At 43.3% G+C, this 19,513-nt stretch overlaps 1 protein-coding gene across 9 annotated transcripts in view; it reads right to left on the reverse strand.

Annotated features, from left to right (window-relative positions):
• Window positions 1-19,513, reverse strand: part of CEP128 (centrosomal protein 128) — a 147,897-nt gene that overhangs the window by 15,395 nt on the left and 112,989 nt on the right. For 8 of the 9 annotated variants that reach the window (XM_056546709.1, XM_056546707.1, XM_056546706.1 and 5 more), the window contains 2 exons: window positions 9,660-9,773; window positions 4,417-4,525 (listed from right to left, as the gene is read on the reverse strand). In XM_056546709.1, coding sequence (XP_056402684.1) covers window positions 4,417-4,525; window positions 9,660-9,773 — 223 coding nt within the window. Of the gene's footprint in view, window positions 1-4,416; window positions 4,526-9,658; window positions 9,774-19,513 lie in introns of those variants that run through there. The other variant, XM_056546711.1, reaches the window with a different exon arrangement.

Consider the following 19,513-nt stretch of genomic DNA (forward strand, 5'->3'; position numbering starts at 1 on the left):
AAATTCCGTTAGGGCTGGTAGAAACCTACTGGGTAAACCTACTGATAGAAAAAACGGGCTCCGACCTCCACACCGCTAGCGTAGCACTGGCGCTGTGGTGTGAGGTAAGCCCGGAGTATATGAACCCAGGGGACGAAGTCTCGCGAGACTACGTCCCTCTGGGTCCTGATTGGAGGTCGCAGGAGCGCCTCTCAACCAAACTGCACGCCTAACGCCGCCCCTTCCCGAGCGCAAGCCACGAAGAGGAGCGGACCAACCAGGGGAAAGGCTCCGCCCCAGCCCGCGCGCGCGAACTCGGGCGGAGAAGAAGGTAAAATGGCGCAGGAAAGGGAGGGGGAGGGGAAGGTAGATACGGAGATGCGGAGATGCGGACGAAGCGGCGATAGGGGAGAGGAAATCGGCACCGGAAGATTTCCGGCTCTCACAGCAGAGAATACAGGAGAAAAGGGAAAGAAAAAAGTTTTGCCGTGTGAGCACTAATCACCTAAGGGACAGTACCACACAGGTCGGTAATATACAGTAATAAATCGCTATATAAGTGAACAGTAAATCAAACACATAGAGTATACTTATCTTAGGTCTGCTATGAGCAGAAAGAAAGAGGAGGATCTATGTATGGGCAGTCCTTATATAGTGGCTACAGACGAGGAGTGGCTTCTGTGGCCCTAGGACTGCTGGGAGTTGAAGTTTTTTCTGTTTGAATTGATTACTGAATAGTTCTGCTATGGGCATTATTAAAGAAAGAATAATGCATAAGATATGAGCCTCCTGTCTGATATATAACTCAGGATCAGTACAGGATAAGTAATGTAATGTATGTACACAGTGACCTTACCAGCAGAATAGCGAGTACAGCTCTGGAGTATAATACAGGATATAACTCAGGATCAGTACAGGATAAGTAATGTAAGTACACAGTGACCTCACCAGCAGAATAGTGAGTACAGCTCTGGGGTATAATACAGGATATAACTCAGGATCAGTACAGGATAAGTAATGTAATGTATGTACACAGTGACCTCACCAGCAGAATAGTGAGTACAGCTCTGGAGTATATAATACAGGATATAACTCAGGATCAGTACAGGATAAGTAATGTAATGTATGTACAGCCACGGGTGTCAAACACAAGCCGCAAGCCTTCACCTTTTATTCTCGCTTTTTTTTTTTACGCATTTTTTTTTTTTTTTTGACACAAGAAAGCCGCCTCTTCAGCGCATGCGTGGCAGCCTACAGGCCAGAGAACGTCTGCCCTCTAGCGATCCTCCTTCGGTCCTCCGCCTCTATAGTTGTACGCACGGACGTCAGTGACGTCCCATTCTTCAACCATAGAGACGCGGGAGGACCAGGAGGACGGCAGGATCATCGCAGGACGCGCGCCGGTCGGGGCCTGGTAAGTGACCGGCGGCACGTTATCTTCTTCAGCGTTCCGGTCACCACTCGACCGGTCCTGGCACCTACTGCTATGGTCCATATGCCATAGCAGTAGATTGTGACCCCGGGCCGGAGGAGCGGTGACCGGATCACAGTGGGGGCAGCACACAGACATACAGCCTCCAGCCATACACTGTATATGGCTGGAGGCTGTATGTCTGTGGGGAGGGGTGCTGCCAAACTAATGTGGGGGGAACTATACTGCCAACTAATGTGGGGGAACATGCTGCCAACTAATGTGGGGGAACATGCTGCCTACCTAATGTGGGGGGGGGGAACTATACTGCCAACCTAATGTGGGGGGAACTATACTGCCAACCTAATGTGGGGGAACTATACTGCCAACCTAATGTGGGGGAACATACTGCCTACCTAATGTGGGGGGAACTATACTGCCTACCTAATGTGGGGGGGAACTATACTGCCTACCTAATGTGGGGGGGAACTATACTGCCAACCTAATGTGGGGGGGAACTATACATCCAACCTAATGTGGGGGGGAACTATACTGCCAACCTAATGTGGGGGAACATGCTGCCTACACATGTGGGGGAACTATAATGCCAACCTAATGTGGGGGGAACTATACTGCCAGCCTAATGTGGGGGGGACTATACTGCCAGCCTAATGTGGGGGAACATGCTGCCTACCTAATGTGGGGGAACATGCTGCCTACCTAATGTGGGGGAACTATACTGCCAGCCTAATGTGGGGGGGAACTATACTGCCAGCCTAATGTGGGGGGAACTATACTGCCAGCCTAATGTGGGGGGAACTATACTGCCAGCCTAATGTGGGGGGAACTATACTGCCAGCCTAATGTGGGGGGAACTATACTGCCATCCTAATGTGGGGGGAACTATACTGCCAACCTAATGTGGGGGGAACTATACTGCCAACCTAATGTGGGGGGAACTATACTGCCAACCTAATGTGGGGGGGAACTATACTGCCAACCTAATGTGGGGGAACATGCTGCCAACTAATGTGGGGGAACATGCTGCCAACTAATGTGGGGGAACATGCTGCCTACCTAATGTGGGGGGAACTATACTGCCAACCTAATGTGGGGGGAACTATACTGCCAACCTAATGTGGGGGGAACTATACTGCCAACCTAATGTGGGGGAGCTATACTGCACCTCATGTGGGGGAACATGCTGCCTACCTAATGTGGGGGGAACATGTTGCCTACTCATGTGGGGGGAACATGCTGCCTACCTAATGTGGGGGAACTATACTGCCAACCTAATGTGGGGGGAACTATACTGCCAGCCTAATGCGGGGGGAACTACACTGCCAACCTAATGGGGGAACTATACTGCCAACCTAATGTGGGGGGAACTATACTGCCAACCTAATGTGGGGGAACATGCTGCCAACTAATGTGGGGGAACATGCTGCCTACCTAATGTGGGGGGAACTTTACTGCCAACCTAATGTGGAGGAACATGCTGCCAACTAATGTGGGGGAAACTACAAGGTACTGTACATTGCGGTAGGAGGGGTAGTCTTATATGGCGAGTATATCCCTCACAGCAGAATAGTGAGTACAGCTCTGGAGTATAATACAGGATATAACTCAGGATCAGTACAGGATAAGTAATGTAATGTATATACACAGTGACCTCACCAGCAGAATATTGAGTACAGCTCTGGAGTATAATACAGGATATAACTCAGGATCAGTACAGGATAAGTAATGTATGTACACAGTGACCTCACCAGCAGAATAGTGAGTACAGCTCTGGGGTATAATACAGGATATAACTCAGGATCAGTACAGGATAAGTAATGTATGTGCACAGTGATCTCACCAGCAGAATAGTGAGTACAGCTCTGGAGTATAATACAGGATATAACTCAGGATCAGTACAGGATAAGTAATGTAATGTATGTACACAGTGACTCCACCAGCAGAATAGTGAGTACAGCTCTGGGGTATAATACAGGATATAACTCAGGATCAGTACAGGATATGTTCTGTAATGTATGTACACAGTGACCTCGCCAGCAGAATAGTGAGTACAGCTCTGGAGTATAATACAGGATATAACTCAGGATCAGTACAGGATAAGTAATGTAATGTATGTACACAGTGATCTCACCAGCAGAATAGTGAGTACAGCTCTGGGGTATAATACAGGATATAACTCAGGATCAGTACAGGATAAGTAATGTAATGTATGTACACAGTGACCTCACCAGCAGAATAGCGAGTACAGCTCTGGGGTATAATACAGGATATGACTCAGGATCAGTACAGGATAAGTAATGTAATGTATGTACACAGTGACCTCACCAGCAGAATAGTGAGTACAGCTCTGGGGTATAATACAGGATATAACTCAGGATCAGTACAGGATAAGTAATGTAATGTATGTACACAGTGACCTCACCAGCAGAATAGTGAGTACAGCTCTGGGGTATAATACAGGATATAACTCAGGATCAGTACAGGATAAGTAATGTAATGTATGTACGCAGTGACCTCACCAGCAGAATAGTGAGTACAGCTCTGGAGTATAATACAGGATATAACTCAGGATCAGTACAGGATAAGTAATGTAATGTATGCACACAGTGACCTCACCAGCAGAATAGTGAGTACAGCTCTGGGGTATAATACAGGATATAACTCAGGATCAGTACAGGATAAGTAATGTAATGTATGTACACAGTGATCTCACCAGCAGAATAGTGAGTACAGGATAAATAATGTAAGCTAATGTTAAGCATGGACACAGATACTCCAGAGCTGTGCTTTCTCTTCTGCTGGTAGATGCAAACACAGGAAGGGTTAAATACAAGTAATATAATTATCCCTGACATCAGGAGAGAACGATCTTATTTTTATTTCTCACATTATTATACTTTCTGTGTATGGACCCTGTAAGGTGCAGATATACAGCCAACATTTAAGAAGATTCCCACTGATGGGGACGCCCATGCACCATGTCAGGACATTCACCATTTACTTACAGGAGATGTCTGAGCGCTGGGAGCTGGATAAGAAGCTGCTGTTCCCCCTTAAAGATGCAGATAAAGCTGAGAGCCGCGCACTCTGGACATCCGCCTTTAATTTTTCCTCCTTTAGGGCACAAGAAAAAGTTAAATTATTCATAGCTAGTAGTAGCTGCTCTATACAATAGATTAATAAAATAAGGTTCAGTGTCCACCAAGTGCAGACAGGCAGCATGATCCGTAGACCGAATGCGAAAGACGCAGGAAGACTAAACGATCGCATAAATCACGTTATAACACATCTCCACGCAATAAGGCGCTATTTATCCTGAGACGTGGTCTGAAGCGTTACAATGCGCTAAACAACTTTGGGCAGTGTCTGTTTTCCTTAATCTGGGTTTGGATTGTGTCCTGCCCAGCTGGGGTGGAGCGGAGTGTGAACGGGAGCCATGAAGACCTCTCTTATCATGTGACCGTGTCCAACCGCACCTCATCACACCCTAAAACTAGAAAGCAATGAGACAGCACAGACTCCGATTGTGTCCACCGAGGAATCGGTCATGTTTGGCAATTTCCTTAAATTATCAGAAGATCAGTCCACAAGGTCACAGCTGGAAATCTGACAGAACATCCAAAAGGGAAATTCTAACCTATAACATAGAATGTGTCGGCAGATGAAGGCCATATGGCCCATGTAGTCTGCCCAATATCCTGAATACTATGAATAGTCCCTGGTCTTATATCATATGAAGGATAGCCTTATACCTATCCCTATCTTATATGAAGGAGCCTTACACCTATCTCTATCTTATATGAAGAATAGCCTTATACCTATCCCTATCTTATATGAAGAATAGCCTTATACCTATCCCTATCTTATATGAAGGAGCCTTACACCTATCTCTATCTTATATGAAGGATAGCCTTATACCTACCTATCTCTATCTTATATGAAGAATAGCCTTATACCTATCTATCTTATATGAAGGATAGCCTTATACCTACCTATCTCTATATTATATGAAGGATAGCCTTATACCTATCTCTATCTTATATGAAGGATAGCCTTATACCTATCTCTATCTTATATGAAGGATAGCCTTATACCTATCTCTATCTTATATGAAGGATAGCCTTATACCTATCTCTATCTTATATGAAGGATAGCCTTATACCTACCTATCTCTATCTTATATGAAGGATAGCCTTATACCTATCTCTATCTTATATGAAGGATAGCCTTATACCTATCTCTATCTTATATGAAGGATAGCCTTATACCTATCCCTATCTTATATGAAGGATAGCCTTATACCTATCCCTATCTTATATGAAGGATAGCCTTATACCTATCCCTATCTTATATGAAGGATAGCCTTATACCTATCTATTATTATATCACTATACTGCCCCTCCACCATCTATTATTATATCACTATACTGCCCCTCCATCTATTATTATATCACTATACTGCCCCTCCATCTATTATTATATCACTATACTGCCCCTCCATCTATTATTATATCACTATACTGCCCCTCCTCCATCTATTATTATATCACTATACTCCTCCTCCATCTATTATCACTATACTCCTCCTCCTCCATCTATTATATCACTATACTGCTCCTCCATCTATTATTATATCACTATACTGCTCCTCCATCTATTATTATATCACTATACTGCCCCTCCTCCATCTATTATTATATCACTATACTCCTCCTCCTCCATCTATTATATCACTATACTGCTCCTCCATCTATTATTATATCACTATACTGCTCCTCCATCTATTATTATATCACTATACTGCTCCTCCCCCATCTATTATTATATCACTATACTGCTCCTCCCCCATTATTATATCACTATACTCCTCCTCCTCCTCCATCTATTATTATATCACTATACTGCTCCTCCTCCATCTATTATTATATCACTATACTCCTCCTCCTCCATCTATTATTATATCACTATACTGCTCCTCCATCTATTATTATATCACTATACTTGCTCCTCCATCTATTATTATATCACTATACTGCTCCTCCTCCATCTATTATTATATCACTATACTGCCCCTCCATCTATTATTATATCACTATACTGCTCCTCCTCCATCTATTATTATATCACTATACTGCTCCTCCTCCATCTATTATTATATCACTATACTGCTCCTCCTCCATCTATTATTATATCACTATACTCCTCCTCCTCCATCTATTATATTACTATACTGCTCCTCCTCCATCTATTATTATATCACTATACTCCTCCTCCATCTATTATTATATCACTATACTGCTCCTCCTCCATCTATTATTATATCACTATACTGCTCCTCCTCCATCTATTATTATATTACTATACTGCTCCTCCTCCATCTATTATTATATCACTATACTCCTCCTCCTCCATCTATTATTATATCACTATACTGCTCCTCCTCCATCTATTATATTACTATACTGCTCCTCCTCCATCTATTATTATATCACTATACTGCTCCTCCTCCATCTATTATTATATCACTATACTGCTCCTCCTCCATCTATTATTATATCACTATACTGCTCCTCCTCCATCTATTATTTTAGTCACCCAATTAAAAATAAGATTAGTGACATGGTCTCCCTGAAGTAAACCCATGATGTTTTTCATCTTGGAATTCATGGGATTTAAGTTGTTCCACAATCCTATACTATAGTTTAATTTCCAGTAATTTTTCTAATGTCTGTCAGACTCACTGGCCTATAGTCTCCCGATTCCTCCCTTCTACCTTTATGAATGGGCACATTTGCTAATCTTCTGGGATGACTCATGTTACCAGTAATTGGTTGAACATATCTGTTATCAGTTTTGCCAGTACACTGCTAAGTCCTTTGGGTGCATCCCATCAGGCCCCTGTGACTTAATTGTCTTAAATTTTTATATCTGGAAAGTGTCTTATCCCCTTTTTTTCCATTGACTAAGCTAATTTCTTTACTGCTTGTGCTTTAGACTAGAGATGACTGAAGTTACAGTGATTCGATTTGTCACAAACTTCTCGGCGGTTGCGGACTTTATCCTGCATAAATTAGTTCAGCCTTCAGGTGCTCCGGTGGCTGGAAAAGGAGAGTCTCCAGCCCCCAGAGCACTGGAAAGCTGAACTAATTTATGCAGGATAAAGTCAGCAACTGCCGAGCCGCGAGATTCGTGACAAATCGAATCACTGTAACTTCGCTCATCTCTACTTTAGACGCTCTTGTAATTTGCTTTCAATGCTTTTCTTTTTGGAGAAGGCCGGGCCTGTAGTTTACACCAGTAAGTAGCATTGTGGGGGTATGCCATATGTGTGGTTAGGGTCTATGCAATGTATGGGGGTCACTCTCCACAGACAGTGGCTGAGTAGCTGTATCATCTACTTTATTTATATAAAAACTGCAATAAGTTAATTGTAGTAATAATGACAATGGAGGTGACTGCCGCTCCCTGCATATCCTATAGCTGCGTAATTACAAACTCATAATGAGTATCAGAGGTTTATTTCTCCTGTGTTCTGTTTATATAAGTGCCGACATTGCTCATCGATGTTTCTGTTTCTTGTTAAGTTACAGGATACAGCTTTTGAAATTAAATGTAGGTTTAAGGTAAACTTGTTATATTTTCCATCGGTGCCGAGTACACATCTCACCCGCCAGGGCTGGTTCCTGCAATCCGGTGCAGACGTAGCGAGGTGATAAGTGTGCTCTGGCACTCATACAAGACTAAACCTATAATAAGTGCGGGGAGGAGAGAGCCTGGGCCTGGGGGGGGGGAAAGTGAAATGTAGTCAAGGCAGAGAAAGTCCTGATCCACCTCTGATTAACACTAAGTCAAGGAATTAACACTTAAGTATTTGTCTACGCAACATCATCACTGTCTTTATACTGAGCTCCTGTTACTATATGGAAGTCATCATCGAACGGCTGTGGACAGATCTATTCTTGTGTCTCTATTTTGTATCATGTTTTTCTGCTATAGGACAGATCTGCACATTAAGACCTTTCAGAGTTTATGAGGGAGATGGTTATCTTCCCATGACCTCCCCCCATGTCTCTGCCCATATATTTCATGGCCACCATGGGATACTACATTTTCTCTGCAGGATAAATAAGCACCAGCACAGACCTTACCCAGAGCTCAGGCAACATACATGATAAAAGACAACTACGATCTGTTAATTATGGTAAATTACATTATAAAAAACAATACATTGGGTACCACTGAAAACATGTATTTGCATAGCCATGTTCTGATCTCTAAAACTTTAAATTTCTTTAGTCTGTGTAGGTGAAGCTTTGTCCTGCTTTGGTCTTAGATGCAGTGATAGAGATTGGTCTGGAGACCACGTGGGTAACAGTGAGCCGGCCCTGTCCCAGGAGGACGGTGTGGGGTGGCATAATGCATGGCAGCTGGACCCCTCTTTATTCTATGTTTTTCAATGATAGTATAAGCAAGTTTTAAAGTTGGTCTGGGCTGGAGAGAGTTTATGCAAATATCTCTGCAGTTTTCTTTGTTAAACTTACATATGATAAATCAGTAACCACTGCAAAAACACATTGGATTTCATATAAACCACATTTAGCAAGGTTAAAAAGTTGCAAAATTTTTTGCACAAATTGCGACAAATGTACACCAAAAAGAAAAAGCCGTCAGTATAAGTCGATAAATGCCCCCATAAGTGCATGTATTTGTGCGAGTGGCCCTCATATTAAATAATGGATGTTTGAATATATTTCCATGTTTCTTTCATTTGAAAATGAGAATATGTCTATACGTCCTTTGATTTCCATAATTCCCTGACTTTTCCACCACAGCAATTGCTTAGAAAATTTCTTGGCAACTTTACATTTTAAGAGAAATCCTCTTTCTATATTCATAATCAGATTATTTGCCATTAAGATGAAGTGTCCAGAGACTTTAAACAAGATATTGGTAGAATGTGAAGGGGTATGTAGAAATAGATGTTCATACACTGAACATGAACGAGCTGAATTATATGTGAACAGAACAGTGTGAAGTTATGAAGATATTACATAGTTGCTGACTATAGGTTTGTGATATTACAAAGATATGTATTCTGCAGTAGCAGCATGAATGGCTCATAATGGAATTTGCCGTCATAATACAGAGGCCTCATTACCCTGTAATCCTGATCTATCCAGATACATGATAAGCACATTATTACCCTGTAATCCTGATCTACCCAGATACATGATAAGCACATTATTACCCTGTACTCTTGGATCCTGCGCTTGGAATCTTCTAGCTGTTGCTGCAGGGCGCCGACGATCTCTCGATATTGAGCATATCTTTCCTCCATTACTTCTCTCTGAAGACTCGAGTCCTACGTAGAAACCAGGACACAATGTAATGTAATATAACTGTCTGCAGCACATATGTTCTGCTCCTTCTAGGGAGAAGGTGTAACAACATGTTAAGAATTCACATGAAGGAATGTTCTAACAAAACTTTATTTAAATTATGTGTATACATCTACCAGCCCTGACTGTGGGTAGTAGAGAAGAAGACAGATAAAAGCGGTTTCTACAGGGCCCATCCTACTTCTTTAAAAGAGAGTTATCCAGGATATTAAAATGAATTGCCTATCCTCTGGCCCATCAGTATTGGATTGGGAGGGATGCCAGAACTCTGATCCCCAGCAAGGAGCTGCCGCCTCCTCAATGTTTGTATGCGCTTATTCTCACATACAATTGGTAGTGGTGGTGCAAGGCACGGACACATGGTACCTGTCACAGCTGTCTGTGCTTCCATAATGTAGAAAAGTGTCAAAAAACATTCCTATGTCCATGAAGTGCTAAGGGTTTTAACACCTTCAGGGCACTTTACATTTGAAAAGTGTTAAAATACATAATACAAATGCAGGAGCAATGAACATGACACAGATTAAATTGCAAACAGAGAATGTCCTGTAAGACAGAGCTTACGTTTTACAAGGCGAAGGAAACAGAAGGTGAGCGGGACAGCTGGTTCCTCTTAATCTTGGTTGAGAGTGGTTCTGTTGGGGTAGAGGGTCCCATTGTATGGGGGGAGCATGGGAGAAGTCTTGGAAACTGTTGTGTAAGGTGCGGACGAGGGAAGAGCACAGGCAGAGGTCTTTAGAGGATCATAGATTACGTGAGGGGTGGTATCGGTAAAAGGTCAGGGATGTATTGGGGGGGTGCATCCTTAAGGCATACCTGTACGCCCTGTGCCAGCTCCACTTCAATAATGTGGGCTCAGGAGCTGAGCCCGTGTCATAGCGGGGTGGTCCAAGCTATATGTCTAATGCCGGACATCCCAGATCGCCGTGATACCCCGCTTCAACCCCAGCAGGTCAGCGGAGCTGATCGGGACCATCGTGGTAAAACCGTGGTGTCCTTATAAGCTGAGAAGATGACGGGAGGGCCCTTACTTGCTTCCCGCACCGTCCGATCGGTGGCTTGATTCTCCGGGAAGCCTCAACAGCCTGGAGCAATCGAGTACAGATAACCGTGATCAGTGCTATGCCATAGCAGTGTACAGTGTAAAAAAATCCAAGGATTGCATGTAATAAATCCCTATGGGGACTAAAAAAATAGAGTAAAATTTTTTTTTTAAATTATGTGAATTAACCCCTTCCTTAAGAGTTTAAATGTATGTTAACTAAAATAAAGCATACATGATATCACCGTGTGCATAAATATCCAAACTATAAAAATATTATGTTAATTAAACCGCACAGTCAATGGCGTATACGTAAATAAAATAAAAAAAAGCAATCAAAGTCCCATCAAAACAAAAATGGTACCGATTAAGATTACAGATCTCTGCACAAAAAATTAGCCCTTACACATCCCCATATAAGGAAAAATTAAGTTATAGGGGTCAGAATAGGACAATTTTAAACACTCATTTTTGTGCAAAAAGTTAAATAGGCACTGTCAGATACAAAAACTTTTGATATGTTGTAAAGCATGTATAACCAATAGGTTTTGCAATTGCTTTCATTAGAACATTTTCAGTATTTCATACTGAAAAAGCCAGTCAAACAACTGTCCCCCCGCCCCACCTGCTTGGACACATACAGTCCTGCGGTGTCCATGCATCATCACCTATGTCATGGACACGCTTCCTTGATTGACAGCTGTGAGCGCAGGGCTCCTCCCACTGTCAGCTTGTGTCTTGCTACTGTCAGTAAGAACAAGCTGGGAGTTGCAGTTTTGCTAATGCTAGGAGAGATGTGAGCAGACAGCATACTGAGGGAGGGGGCGGAGACCTGCACAGTGAGGCCACGCCCCCTCCCTTTGAGAGGCAGACTACTATGCTAAATTAAAAATGTAAAAAAAAGATAAAGGTGCTAAACACATAAAAATTAGATGTACATGGTCAGGATTAGGTACTGAGTGATAGATTACAAAAAATGTTTTTTTGTTGGATCTGATGTGTACGCTTTAAATGTTTTTTTATAGAAGCAAACCAAAGTGAAACCCATATATGTGTATCATTTTAATCGTATGGACCTACAGAATAAAGATAAGGTGTCATTTTTACCAAAAAGTGCACTGCTTAGAAAAAGGAAGCTGCCAAAATGTAATTTTTTTTTTTTTTTTACAATTTAGTCCCACAAATTTTTTGTTTCGCCGTAGATTTTGTGGAGAAATGATTGATGTCATTACAAAGTAAAATTGGTAGCTCAAAAAACAAGCCCTCATATACGTGTGTAGGAGGAAAACTGAAAGCATTATTATTTTTAGAAGGTGAGGAGGAAAAAAACTAAAAAGTGTCCTTAAGGGGTTAAACGGAATTAGTTGGGCAACAGGTAGCTAGTGAATGGACAGGGGAGAAGCAAAGTGAGAGGTGGATTAGTCAGGCAACAAAGTTGAAAATGGATTGGAGGGGAGCAAGTGTTTTAATAAGGGGCCACGGAGGAGGAGGTGGTGAGGGTCTGGATGTGCGGTGTAAAGAAAACAACACCTATCCAAAGTGACCACAAGACAGCAGACTTGTGGGACTGGAAAGAGTGTGGAGCCATTGACTGACTGATCAATTGGGGGGTTGAAGCAGGATGGGGGAAAAATGATGAATTCAGTTTTCTCTATGTTGACTGTAAGAAAGTGGGAGGAGAAGGAAGATATAGCTGAAAGTTTTTGTGGCTCCATAGCTCACCCCTAGGTACCAAGTCTTCCTTCCCCTCACTGCTGTATTCCCATCTCCCTAGAATACATCCATCTGGTGGAGTCAGAGTAAAAGATCAGAATTTATCGGAGAAATGTTCCCAGCCTCTGGCACAGAGCAGCAGCGGACAGGAATGATGTATTGCACAGTGATGAAATATATTGGGTTTCTTTGTACTCATAAATGATTCTCTATATATTGGCCCCGGTTCTTGCACAATTACCAGAGGCTGAAGCAGGGGTGTTTGCAAGTTGTGGTTGAATCTGCCCCGTTTTTTTGTAATACACAGAGCGTAACCATGGCGGCACACCTGTTTCCTATTTCCATCAGTCTGCACACATACCAACATATGGGACAACGTTCCCTGTAATTGCACAGATATACAGCACATGAGCTACAAGGAAGTCCCCTCCACCGATACCCTATCCAGAAGCCAATACTAATCCCTCATTAATAACCCCCGCCCTCCATTATCTGTAATTGTGTTCCCCGTAGTAAGGTCCACTTCACAAATATGAAAGAAACGTCAAGATGCGGCAGGTCTGGTGACCGGGAGGCAGCTAATCCCAGGCTGCAGAGACGTGGCTGAATGGAACAATGCATTTCTCATAGCTGCGTCCGCACGTTCCCATCACTCTCTGCAGAAAGTATTCTCCCTCCACAGGACCCAATTGTGGCTTAAGGTCTGAGCCGCACTATAGCCGAGAGCTGACACTGCAACCTAAAGAATAGGACTCATTCATGCTGGCCCCATTCAGATCATTTTCTCAAGGGCGCTCCGTACAGTATTTCCTTCTTTATTCCCTCACACCGGAATATTTCCTTAGATCAGTGAATACCAATGTCCTAGGGGTCTATTCATTACAACTGCACATTGTGAACGCTCTGGCGTTTCTCAGCTCTTGGGGTCCAGAGATTAAAGGTAACAGCCTTGCATCCCTGCGTTCTCTCTGCTGGATCAGACATTTTTAACCTCCACACTGAACTGCGAGGCCTTGTGACGCTTTATTAGTGCGCAGCCTCCGCTCTGGGAACAAGTTTACTAGATGAGGCTCAAATGATCTTGTTATGAGGCACAGGGTATTGCTTTTAATAGTGTCACTTTCACATGAATAGACAAGGGAATACAATAAAGGGATCAGCAGTCTCCTTATAAAGCTGAAATAAAAGATACTTAGACCTGGTTACACACACACACACACACGTTTTTCTCAATACAGATTCTACTACCAATTGTTTTTAATGTGAATCCAAACTGTAGCTCACAGTGATTGAAAGAAGAAAGAAAAGAAAGAGAAAAAAAAGAAAGAAAGAAATGAGACTACTTTGATGTGGATTCCATGTTGCATAACCTGGGAACAGGTAAGTCCAAATGGGGCTGTAACCAGCAGCCAAGACTTGGGTGATCTGCCACAAAGACGCAGCAGAAATCCCTGGAAATAACAGTTCTGCCACAGACTCCACAACAGACTTTTCCTAAAGAACAATCTGCTTTGTGTGAACCCCTTGGTAATATGAACCTTGTATCTGCCCAGCACCATTCTTCATCTCTATGAATGCAGCCTCCAGTGTGAAGAAAGGAGGTTTTCATTATGGATGTCACAGCTACTTGTAAATTCAATCTGTTCTATTGGTTACTGAATATAATATGAAAATAGTGGAGATGAATGTGTGTGTATAATAATCATGCTGAAGTTCTCCTGTATCAAAGGGGTTATCAGGCATTTGACGACTTCTCCCCTAGGGGATTAGTGTCTGATCACGGGTTTTTGGTTATCCGACCCCTACAATTTCCAGAACAGCACCCAAAACTCCCTGTGCACAGAGCAGGATCAACACCCCCCCCCGACAAGGATTGTGGAATATAAACAGGAGTTGCTACGATATAAAACACAAAAAAGATAGCAGAGATGAGGGTCCAGGGGAGAGCTGGGGAACCCCCAGGTCTAGTCCGAAATAAGGGAGGGGATCCTCAAAAAAAGTTTCATCTTTCTAGGTCACTCCTGAGCATCCATCTTCTCCTTTTCCTCAGCTCCTTCTGGAATGTCCGGGCTCTCTTCATCCTCGCCTTCTTTCCTCTCTGGGAGGTCTCTTATATGCCTTCTCTGAAGGCGCAACTGACTCCATCTCAGGTGGACATCTCTGAGGTGAGAGCACTTGCATCACCCTCCAAGCCAAGAATCTTGTGGTATCTTCCTTGTGACAAGATGTGGATCAGAGTCTAGGTGGACACCATATCCTACTGTTCTAGATTCATTCACGTATGTACCCTGAAGTTTACGCACTCACAAGGATCAGTAATTCCCACAGATTCAGGAAGGAAGAGTCCGATGACCAAGATCTGGAGGCAGCGCCTGTAGGCTATATTGAGGGCCAGCAGCTGCATGGAGGGCTTGTTCATGATGGAGTAATGACCAATCAGATCAAAGATCATGGGATCTTTCAGAGGCTCAAACCAATATGCAAATGGACCTGGATGGTCCAATGAAGGTCCAAAAATAGGCATGTCAAAACATACAAGCAAACATAAGAATTCAAACAGTACAATGGCAAAAAAAATACAAAAGATAGCCAGAAATATGTTGGACGCAATAACCACTAAAGAGGATCTGGAGGCTGAGGGGATAATCCGCACCGACTGTGCAGGTATAAAACACCACATTAAAGACAGGTAAGGACACAGAAAGGACAGAACACCATATTTACAACATGAACAAACATCCAAGAGAAAATGCGAAGAGAGAGGTGGGCTCACAGAAAGGGAAAAAGACGGGGGTTGGGGAGCTGGAGCAACCACCTGACAGAAAAGTCACCTGAAGGAGAGGTCTGAAAAGGATTTTTTTGGATTTGGATTGTGCCAAGGGGAACATATAAAGAAGGGCTGCCACAGGTGTGCTGGTGATAGAAACACCTGCCACATCTAAGATCACCATAAGAACGGCCTCCCAGAAGGGCATGAGTTTAGGGCAGGCCCACCAAAAGTGCATCATCTTGCCCCTGGCACCCCCACATCGCCAGCAGGAGTTTGAACCAAGGTAAACCATTTTTGGAGAAGCACAGGTACTCAGTACCAATGTGACAGAATTTTTTAACTGTTCTCCTTGGCATTTGTAGCGATAACTGCCTTTTTAGCCAAGTTGAAGCATTTAGCCCACTGGTCAGGAGAGATGTTTACCCAACTTCCACGCCTGACCGAAAGAGGGAAGAGATTGGGAGCTGGGGAAAGTAGCAGGCTGTAGAGGATTGAATTGAGTGCTGGAGTTAGGATAAGGCCAAACAAAGTTTCTCAAAGGGAGGTGTCAGGCCCAAGGCCTGATTATTAAAATCCTTTATGTGTATTATAAATTATAACTGTGTGTGATGTATTATCCAAGACATGGGTGAGGGGTCATTCAGACGGTGTGTCCTTTTTGTGTATTGCATTTTATTGGGGGTCTGGCTGTTTGTTTGTATCTCCTTTGAAGTCAGAGGCCCTTTGAAGCAGCAGGATGTATGGGCACTCTGGTCCCATCATATAATCAACCAGATAAGAGGGCCAGGAACAGAGATGCCACCCTGATGGGATCAGAGGGGAGGGGGGAATGGAGTCTCCCTCCAAAAAGGCAGATATATAATACTTAACAATGCTAGACTCAGGGTGTTCAAGGCCGTGCCCAAAGCTGACAAGAGCTGGACTCTCACAAAGGACGGCTATACCATCATGCTGTAGGAACTTCATTTTTGTTTTCTGAACTTGTCTTGCTAAACTCTTTTATATATTTTTGTACCTGTATGTCATTTGTTCCTGTATTTTTATATATTTAGCACTGTGATACCTTTTATCAGATTAAATGTTCAATTAATCAGCTCTGGTCTTTGATCTCTAAATATATGAGCTCACCTTTTTGAAGGAAGCTCTGGTAAAACACGTTTATCTAAGGGTTAATTTGGTGACTTGCTGGGACTAGTGGCGGATACCCAGAGGTCTGGCAGCTTTAACCCTTGCACCATCACACTCTCTCTAATGTCTTGGCTGGACCGATAGGGTGTGATCATGACAGAGACAACAAGCTTTGGAGATTGGATTGTCCATCCCTGGAGGAGTAAAAATGCTGTAGCTTGAGATATTCGAAAGGAGCACGATGGAAGGAGTGCCATTCAGCAAGAAGAGTAACAAGAGGCTTAAGAACACCACCAGCTACGACATGATGAAAGCAAAGAGGGCGGTAAGAGGAGGATCCAAAAATACCCCTGTCATATACCATGGCAAAATATATCCATGTTGCAGGGTGATTGTTGTCATTTGTAATATATGTCCATCGGTATGCACACTTTTAATCCGATTACCCTTGTCTGTGTTAGTTTAACATTTCAAAGAATCCCTCGTGTTTTGATCCAAACTGCCAGGAGACGACAGTCTAAGCTATGACTTCCAGTGGCCATTTGGGGGCGATTAACATAACTGTGCTAATTAATGGACGCTGCTTGCCTGGATGGTAAATTTGACGCCTTCACAGCCAAGCAGACTCCAAGGCCTGATGTCAATAGATCAAAGAAATGTTTGGGACATATTCCCCCTGTGTAAATGCCATGTCTTCCAATATGAAATATGGGGGGTCAGGGAAGTATGCTCGCAGCCCCTATCTTGTACGGTTAGATTCTCCATCATAAGACCTTTAAAATAAGTCCTCACATGACCCTTGTGTATTGATCCCTGCCCGAACTGTATGCGCTGGGTAAATGATACACAATAAGGAGGTCATGTCAGGTACCCCTAGAAAGAGGATTTGATGGAAAACCCAAATATAACCAAATGATGTGGGTGCCTGACCCATGATAAAAGTTAGGGGTAATTTCCTATTCTTTGGGCATAAGGTTATCAAGAGGAAGCGGGCAGAATCTATCTCTCCTCCTTGTCCTGCCCAGGGGCTGAACCCAGTCTCCTGTCCATAGCAGGGTATAAAACTGCAGACCTGGGGGGACTAGGGGCGCTTGCATGGGGGACAAGATCTAATTTTGGATGCCAGACGCCATTTCCTACCAGACCCCATGGAATAGAACTCTCTAACTTTTGTAAGTAAGGACTCTATGTTTTTTCCCTTTTATTTTATTTTCTGTGTGGTGAAACTTTGTCTTGTTAACATCTATTTTTACATGTACTGTGAATATTTTTCTTTCATAATAAATCATTCATTTATTAAGTACCGCCTTATGTCTGGTAAAACGGACTTACATTGTCCTTGAGGAGATTGGAGTTATAGTCTTAAATTTACTTCGGCTACATTAAAGATTTGGATTAATCTTTTTCCTGTTTTTATATACTACTGGGGATAGTAGATTATATTTGGGAATTGTAGCATATCCAGATTGGATTGATAGCTTCCTGTCTGCTTGAGATTGACAGGTGGTGGCAGCGATTTAATTGGGTGGTGTAAGAGGGATTTTTTAATCATTATTTTCGGTCTAGTGTAGACAAATAGTGATTTTAGAGATAATCCTACCACCCGCACGTCTCAGTTCGTGACAACCCCCACCAGAGGACAAGCCAGAAGGAATTTCCGGATGAAAGGAGAGGCCCCAATTTATAAACCATCCAGCGTTGGCAGCGTGCAAAGCAGCCAGGGTATGGCATACAGAAAAGGAAAGGGGCAAAGTATCATGGATAGAGGGGGTCCAGGTGAGGGCGGAAAGGGCACAAGGGCATAAGTCTTTCGATATGCTAACCCACAATTTAGAAGAATTATGAAACAGGTCAAGTATTCGGACATGGACACAGGTGAGATAATACAACCAGCAGTCCGGTAACACCAGCAAGCTTAAGCCTTGACAAAGTGCCTCCATTAATCATAGGGCGAGATGAGGACCATACAAACATGCCCAAAGCACCTCTGAAAACCACGCCAGAACACTGATGGAATATTGTTGACTTATCGTCTGCAGCAGGTAATTTTGATAATACCGATCCTACCAAACAAATAAATTCCTTACGGTCCCAGGAAGCATGGTCAGTGTGGAAGCGGGCCAGCAGGGATGCACAATTTAATTGAAATAGATGGGAAAGGTCAGAAGGGAGTTTGATCCCTAAATCAGTGATGCCCTGAGAAGGCCAGGAGAAGGGCAAAGAAGAACGGAGAAAGTCCACCGTATGCCTGGGAAATGAAACATTCAATGCCTCAGATTTAGAGTAATGGATTTTAAAGTTAGACCACCTGCCGAATTCAGTCAGGTGAGCCAATAAGGAGGGTAAGGATATGGACGGGTTAGGGATATATTCTAGAAGATCGTCCGCGGAACATTTTTACTACTGACCACCAGGAGTACTCCAGAGTCACACCATGGATGTTGTGGTCAGCTCCAATCGTGGCCATTAAATGCTCTATCACAAGACATACAATAGGGGGGACAGTGGGCAGCCCTGACATGTTCCGTTATGGATAGTGAAGGAGTCACAGAGGGACGGGCCCAGACCAATATGCTACAGGGTTCCTTAATCATGGAGTGAGAGGCGTTCTCAAAGGCCGGTCAAAGGCCTTTTCGGTATCTAGGGAAAGGATCATCATTGGAATCTTCCCGGATTGGGGGGTGATTCATTATATCCACCTTCTTAAAAGTGTTGTCCCTGGACTCACTCCCAGACAGAAACCCCACCTGGTCAGGGTGAATTAGGTAGGGGATCCTCAAATCTTTTAAATCGGATTAAAATCTTAACCATGGAGTGAGAGGCGTTCTCCTCAAACCAGTGGTCGTGTCTGATGGCAGCCAGGGTGCTCTACAGGACCTTGATGTTCAAGTGCAGCTCTGGGTTGAGTTTGCACAGATTTGGGGGACAGTTGTGATGAGTGAGGAGAGTATGATGAGACCTTAAGGCAGGTGCTGGGCCCTCAACGTCTCCTCAACAGTCACTCCCAGAGCTGCGAATGGTAGGGGATTGGGGAGGATATTCTGAAGCCA

The sequence above is a fragment of the Hyla sarda genome, chromosome 11, assembly GCF_029499605.1.
Source record: "Hyla sarda isolate aHylSar1 chromosome 11, aHylSar1.hap1, whole genome shotgun sequence".
NCBI lineage: Eukaryota > Metazoa > Chordata > Amphibia > Anura > Hylidae > Hyla > Hyla sarda.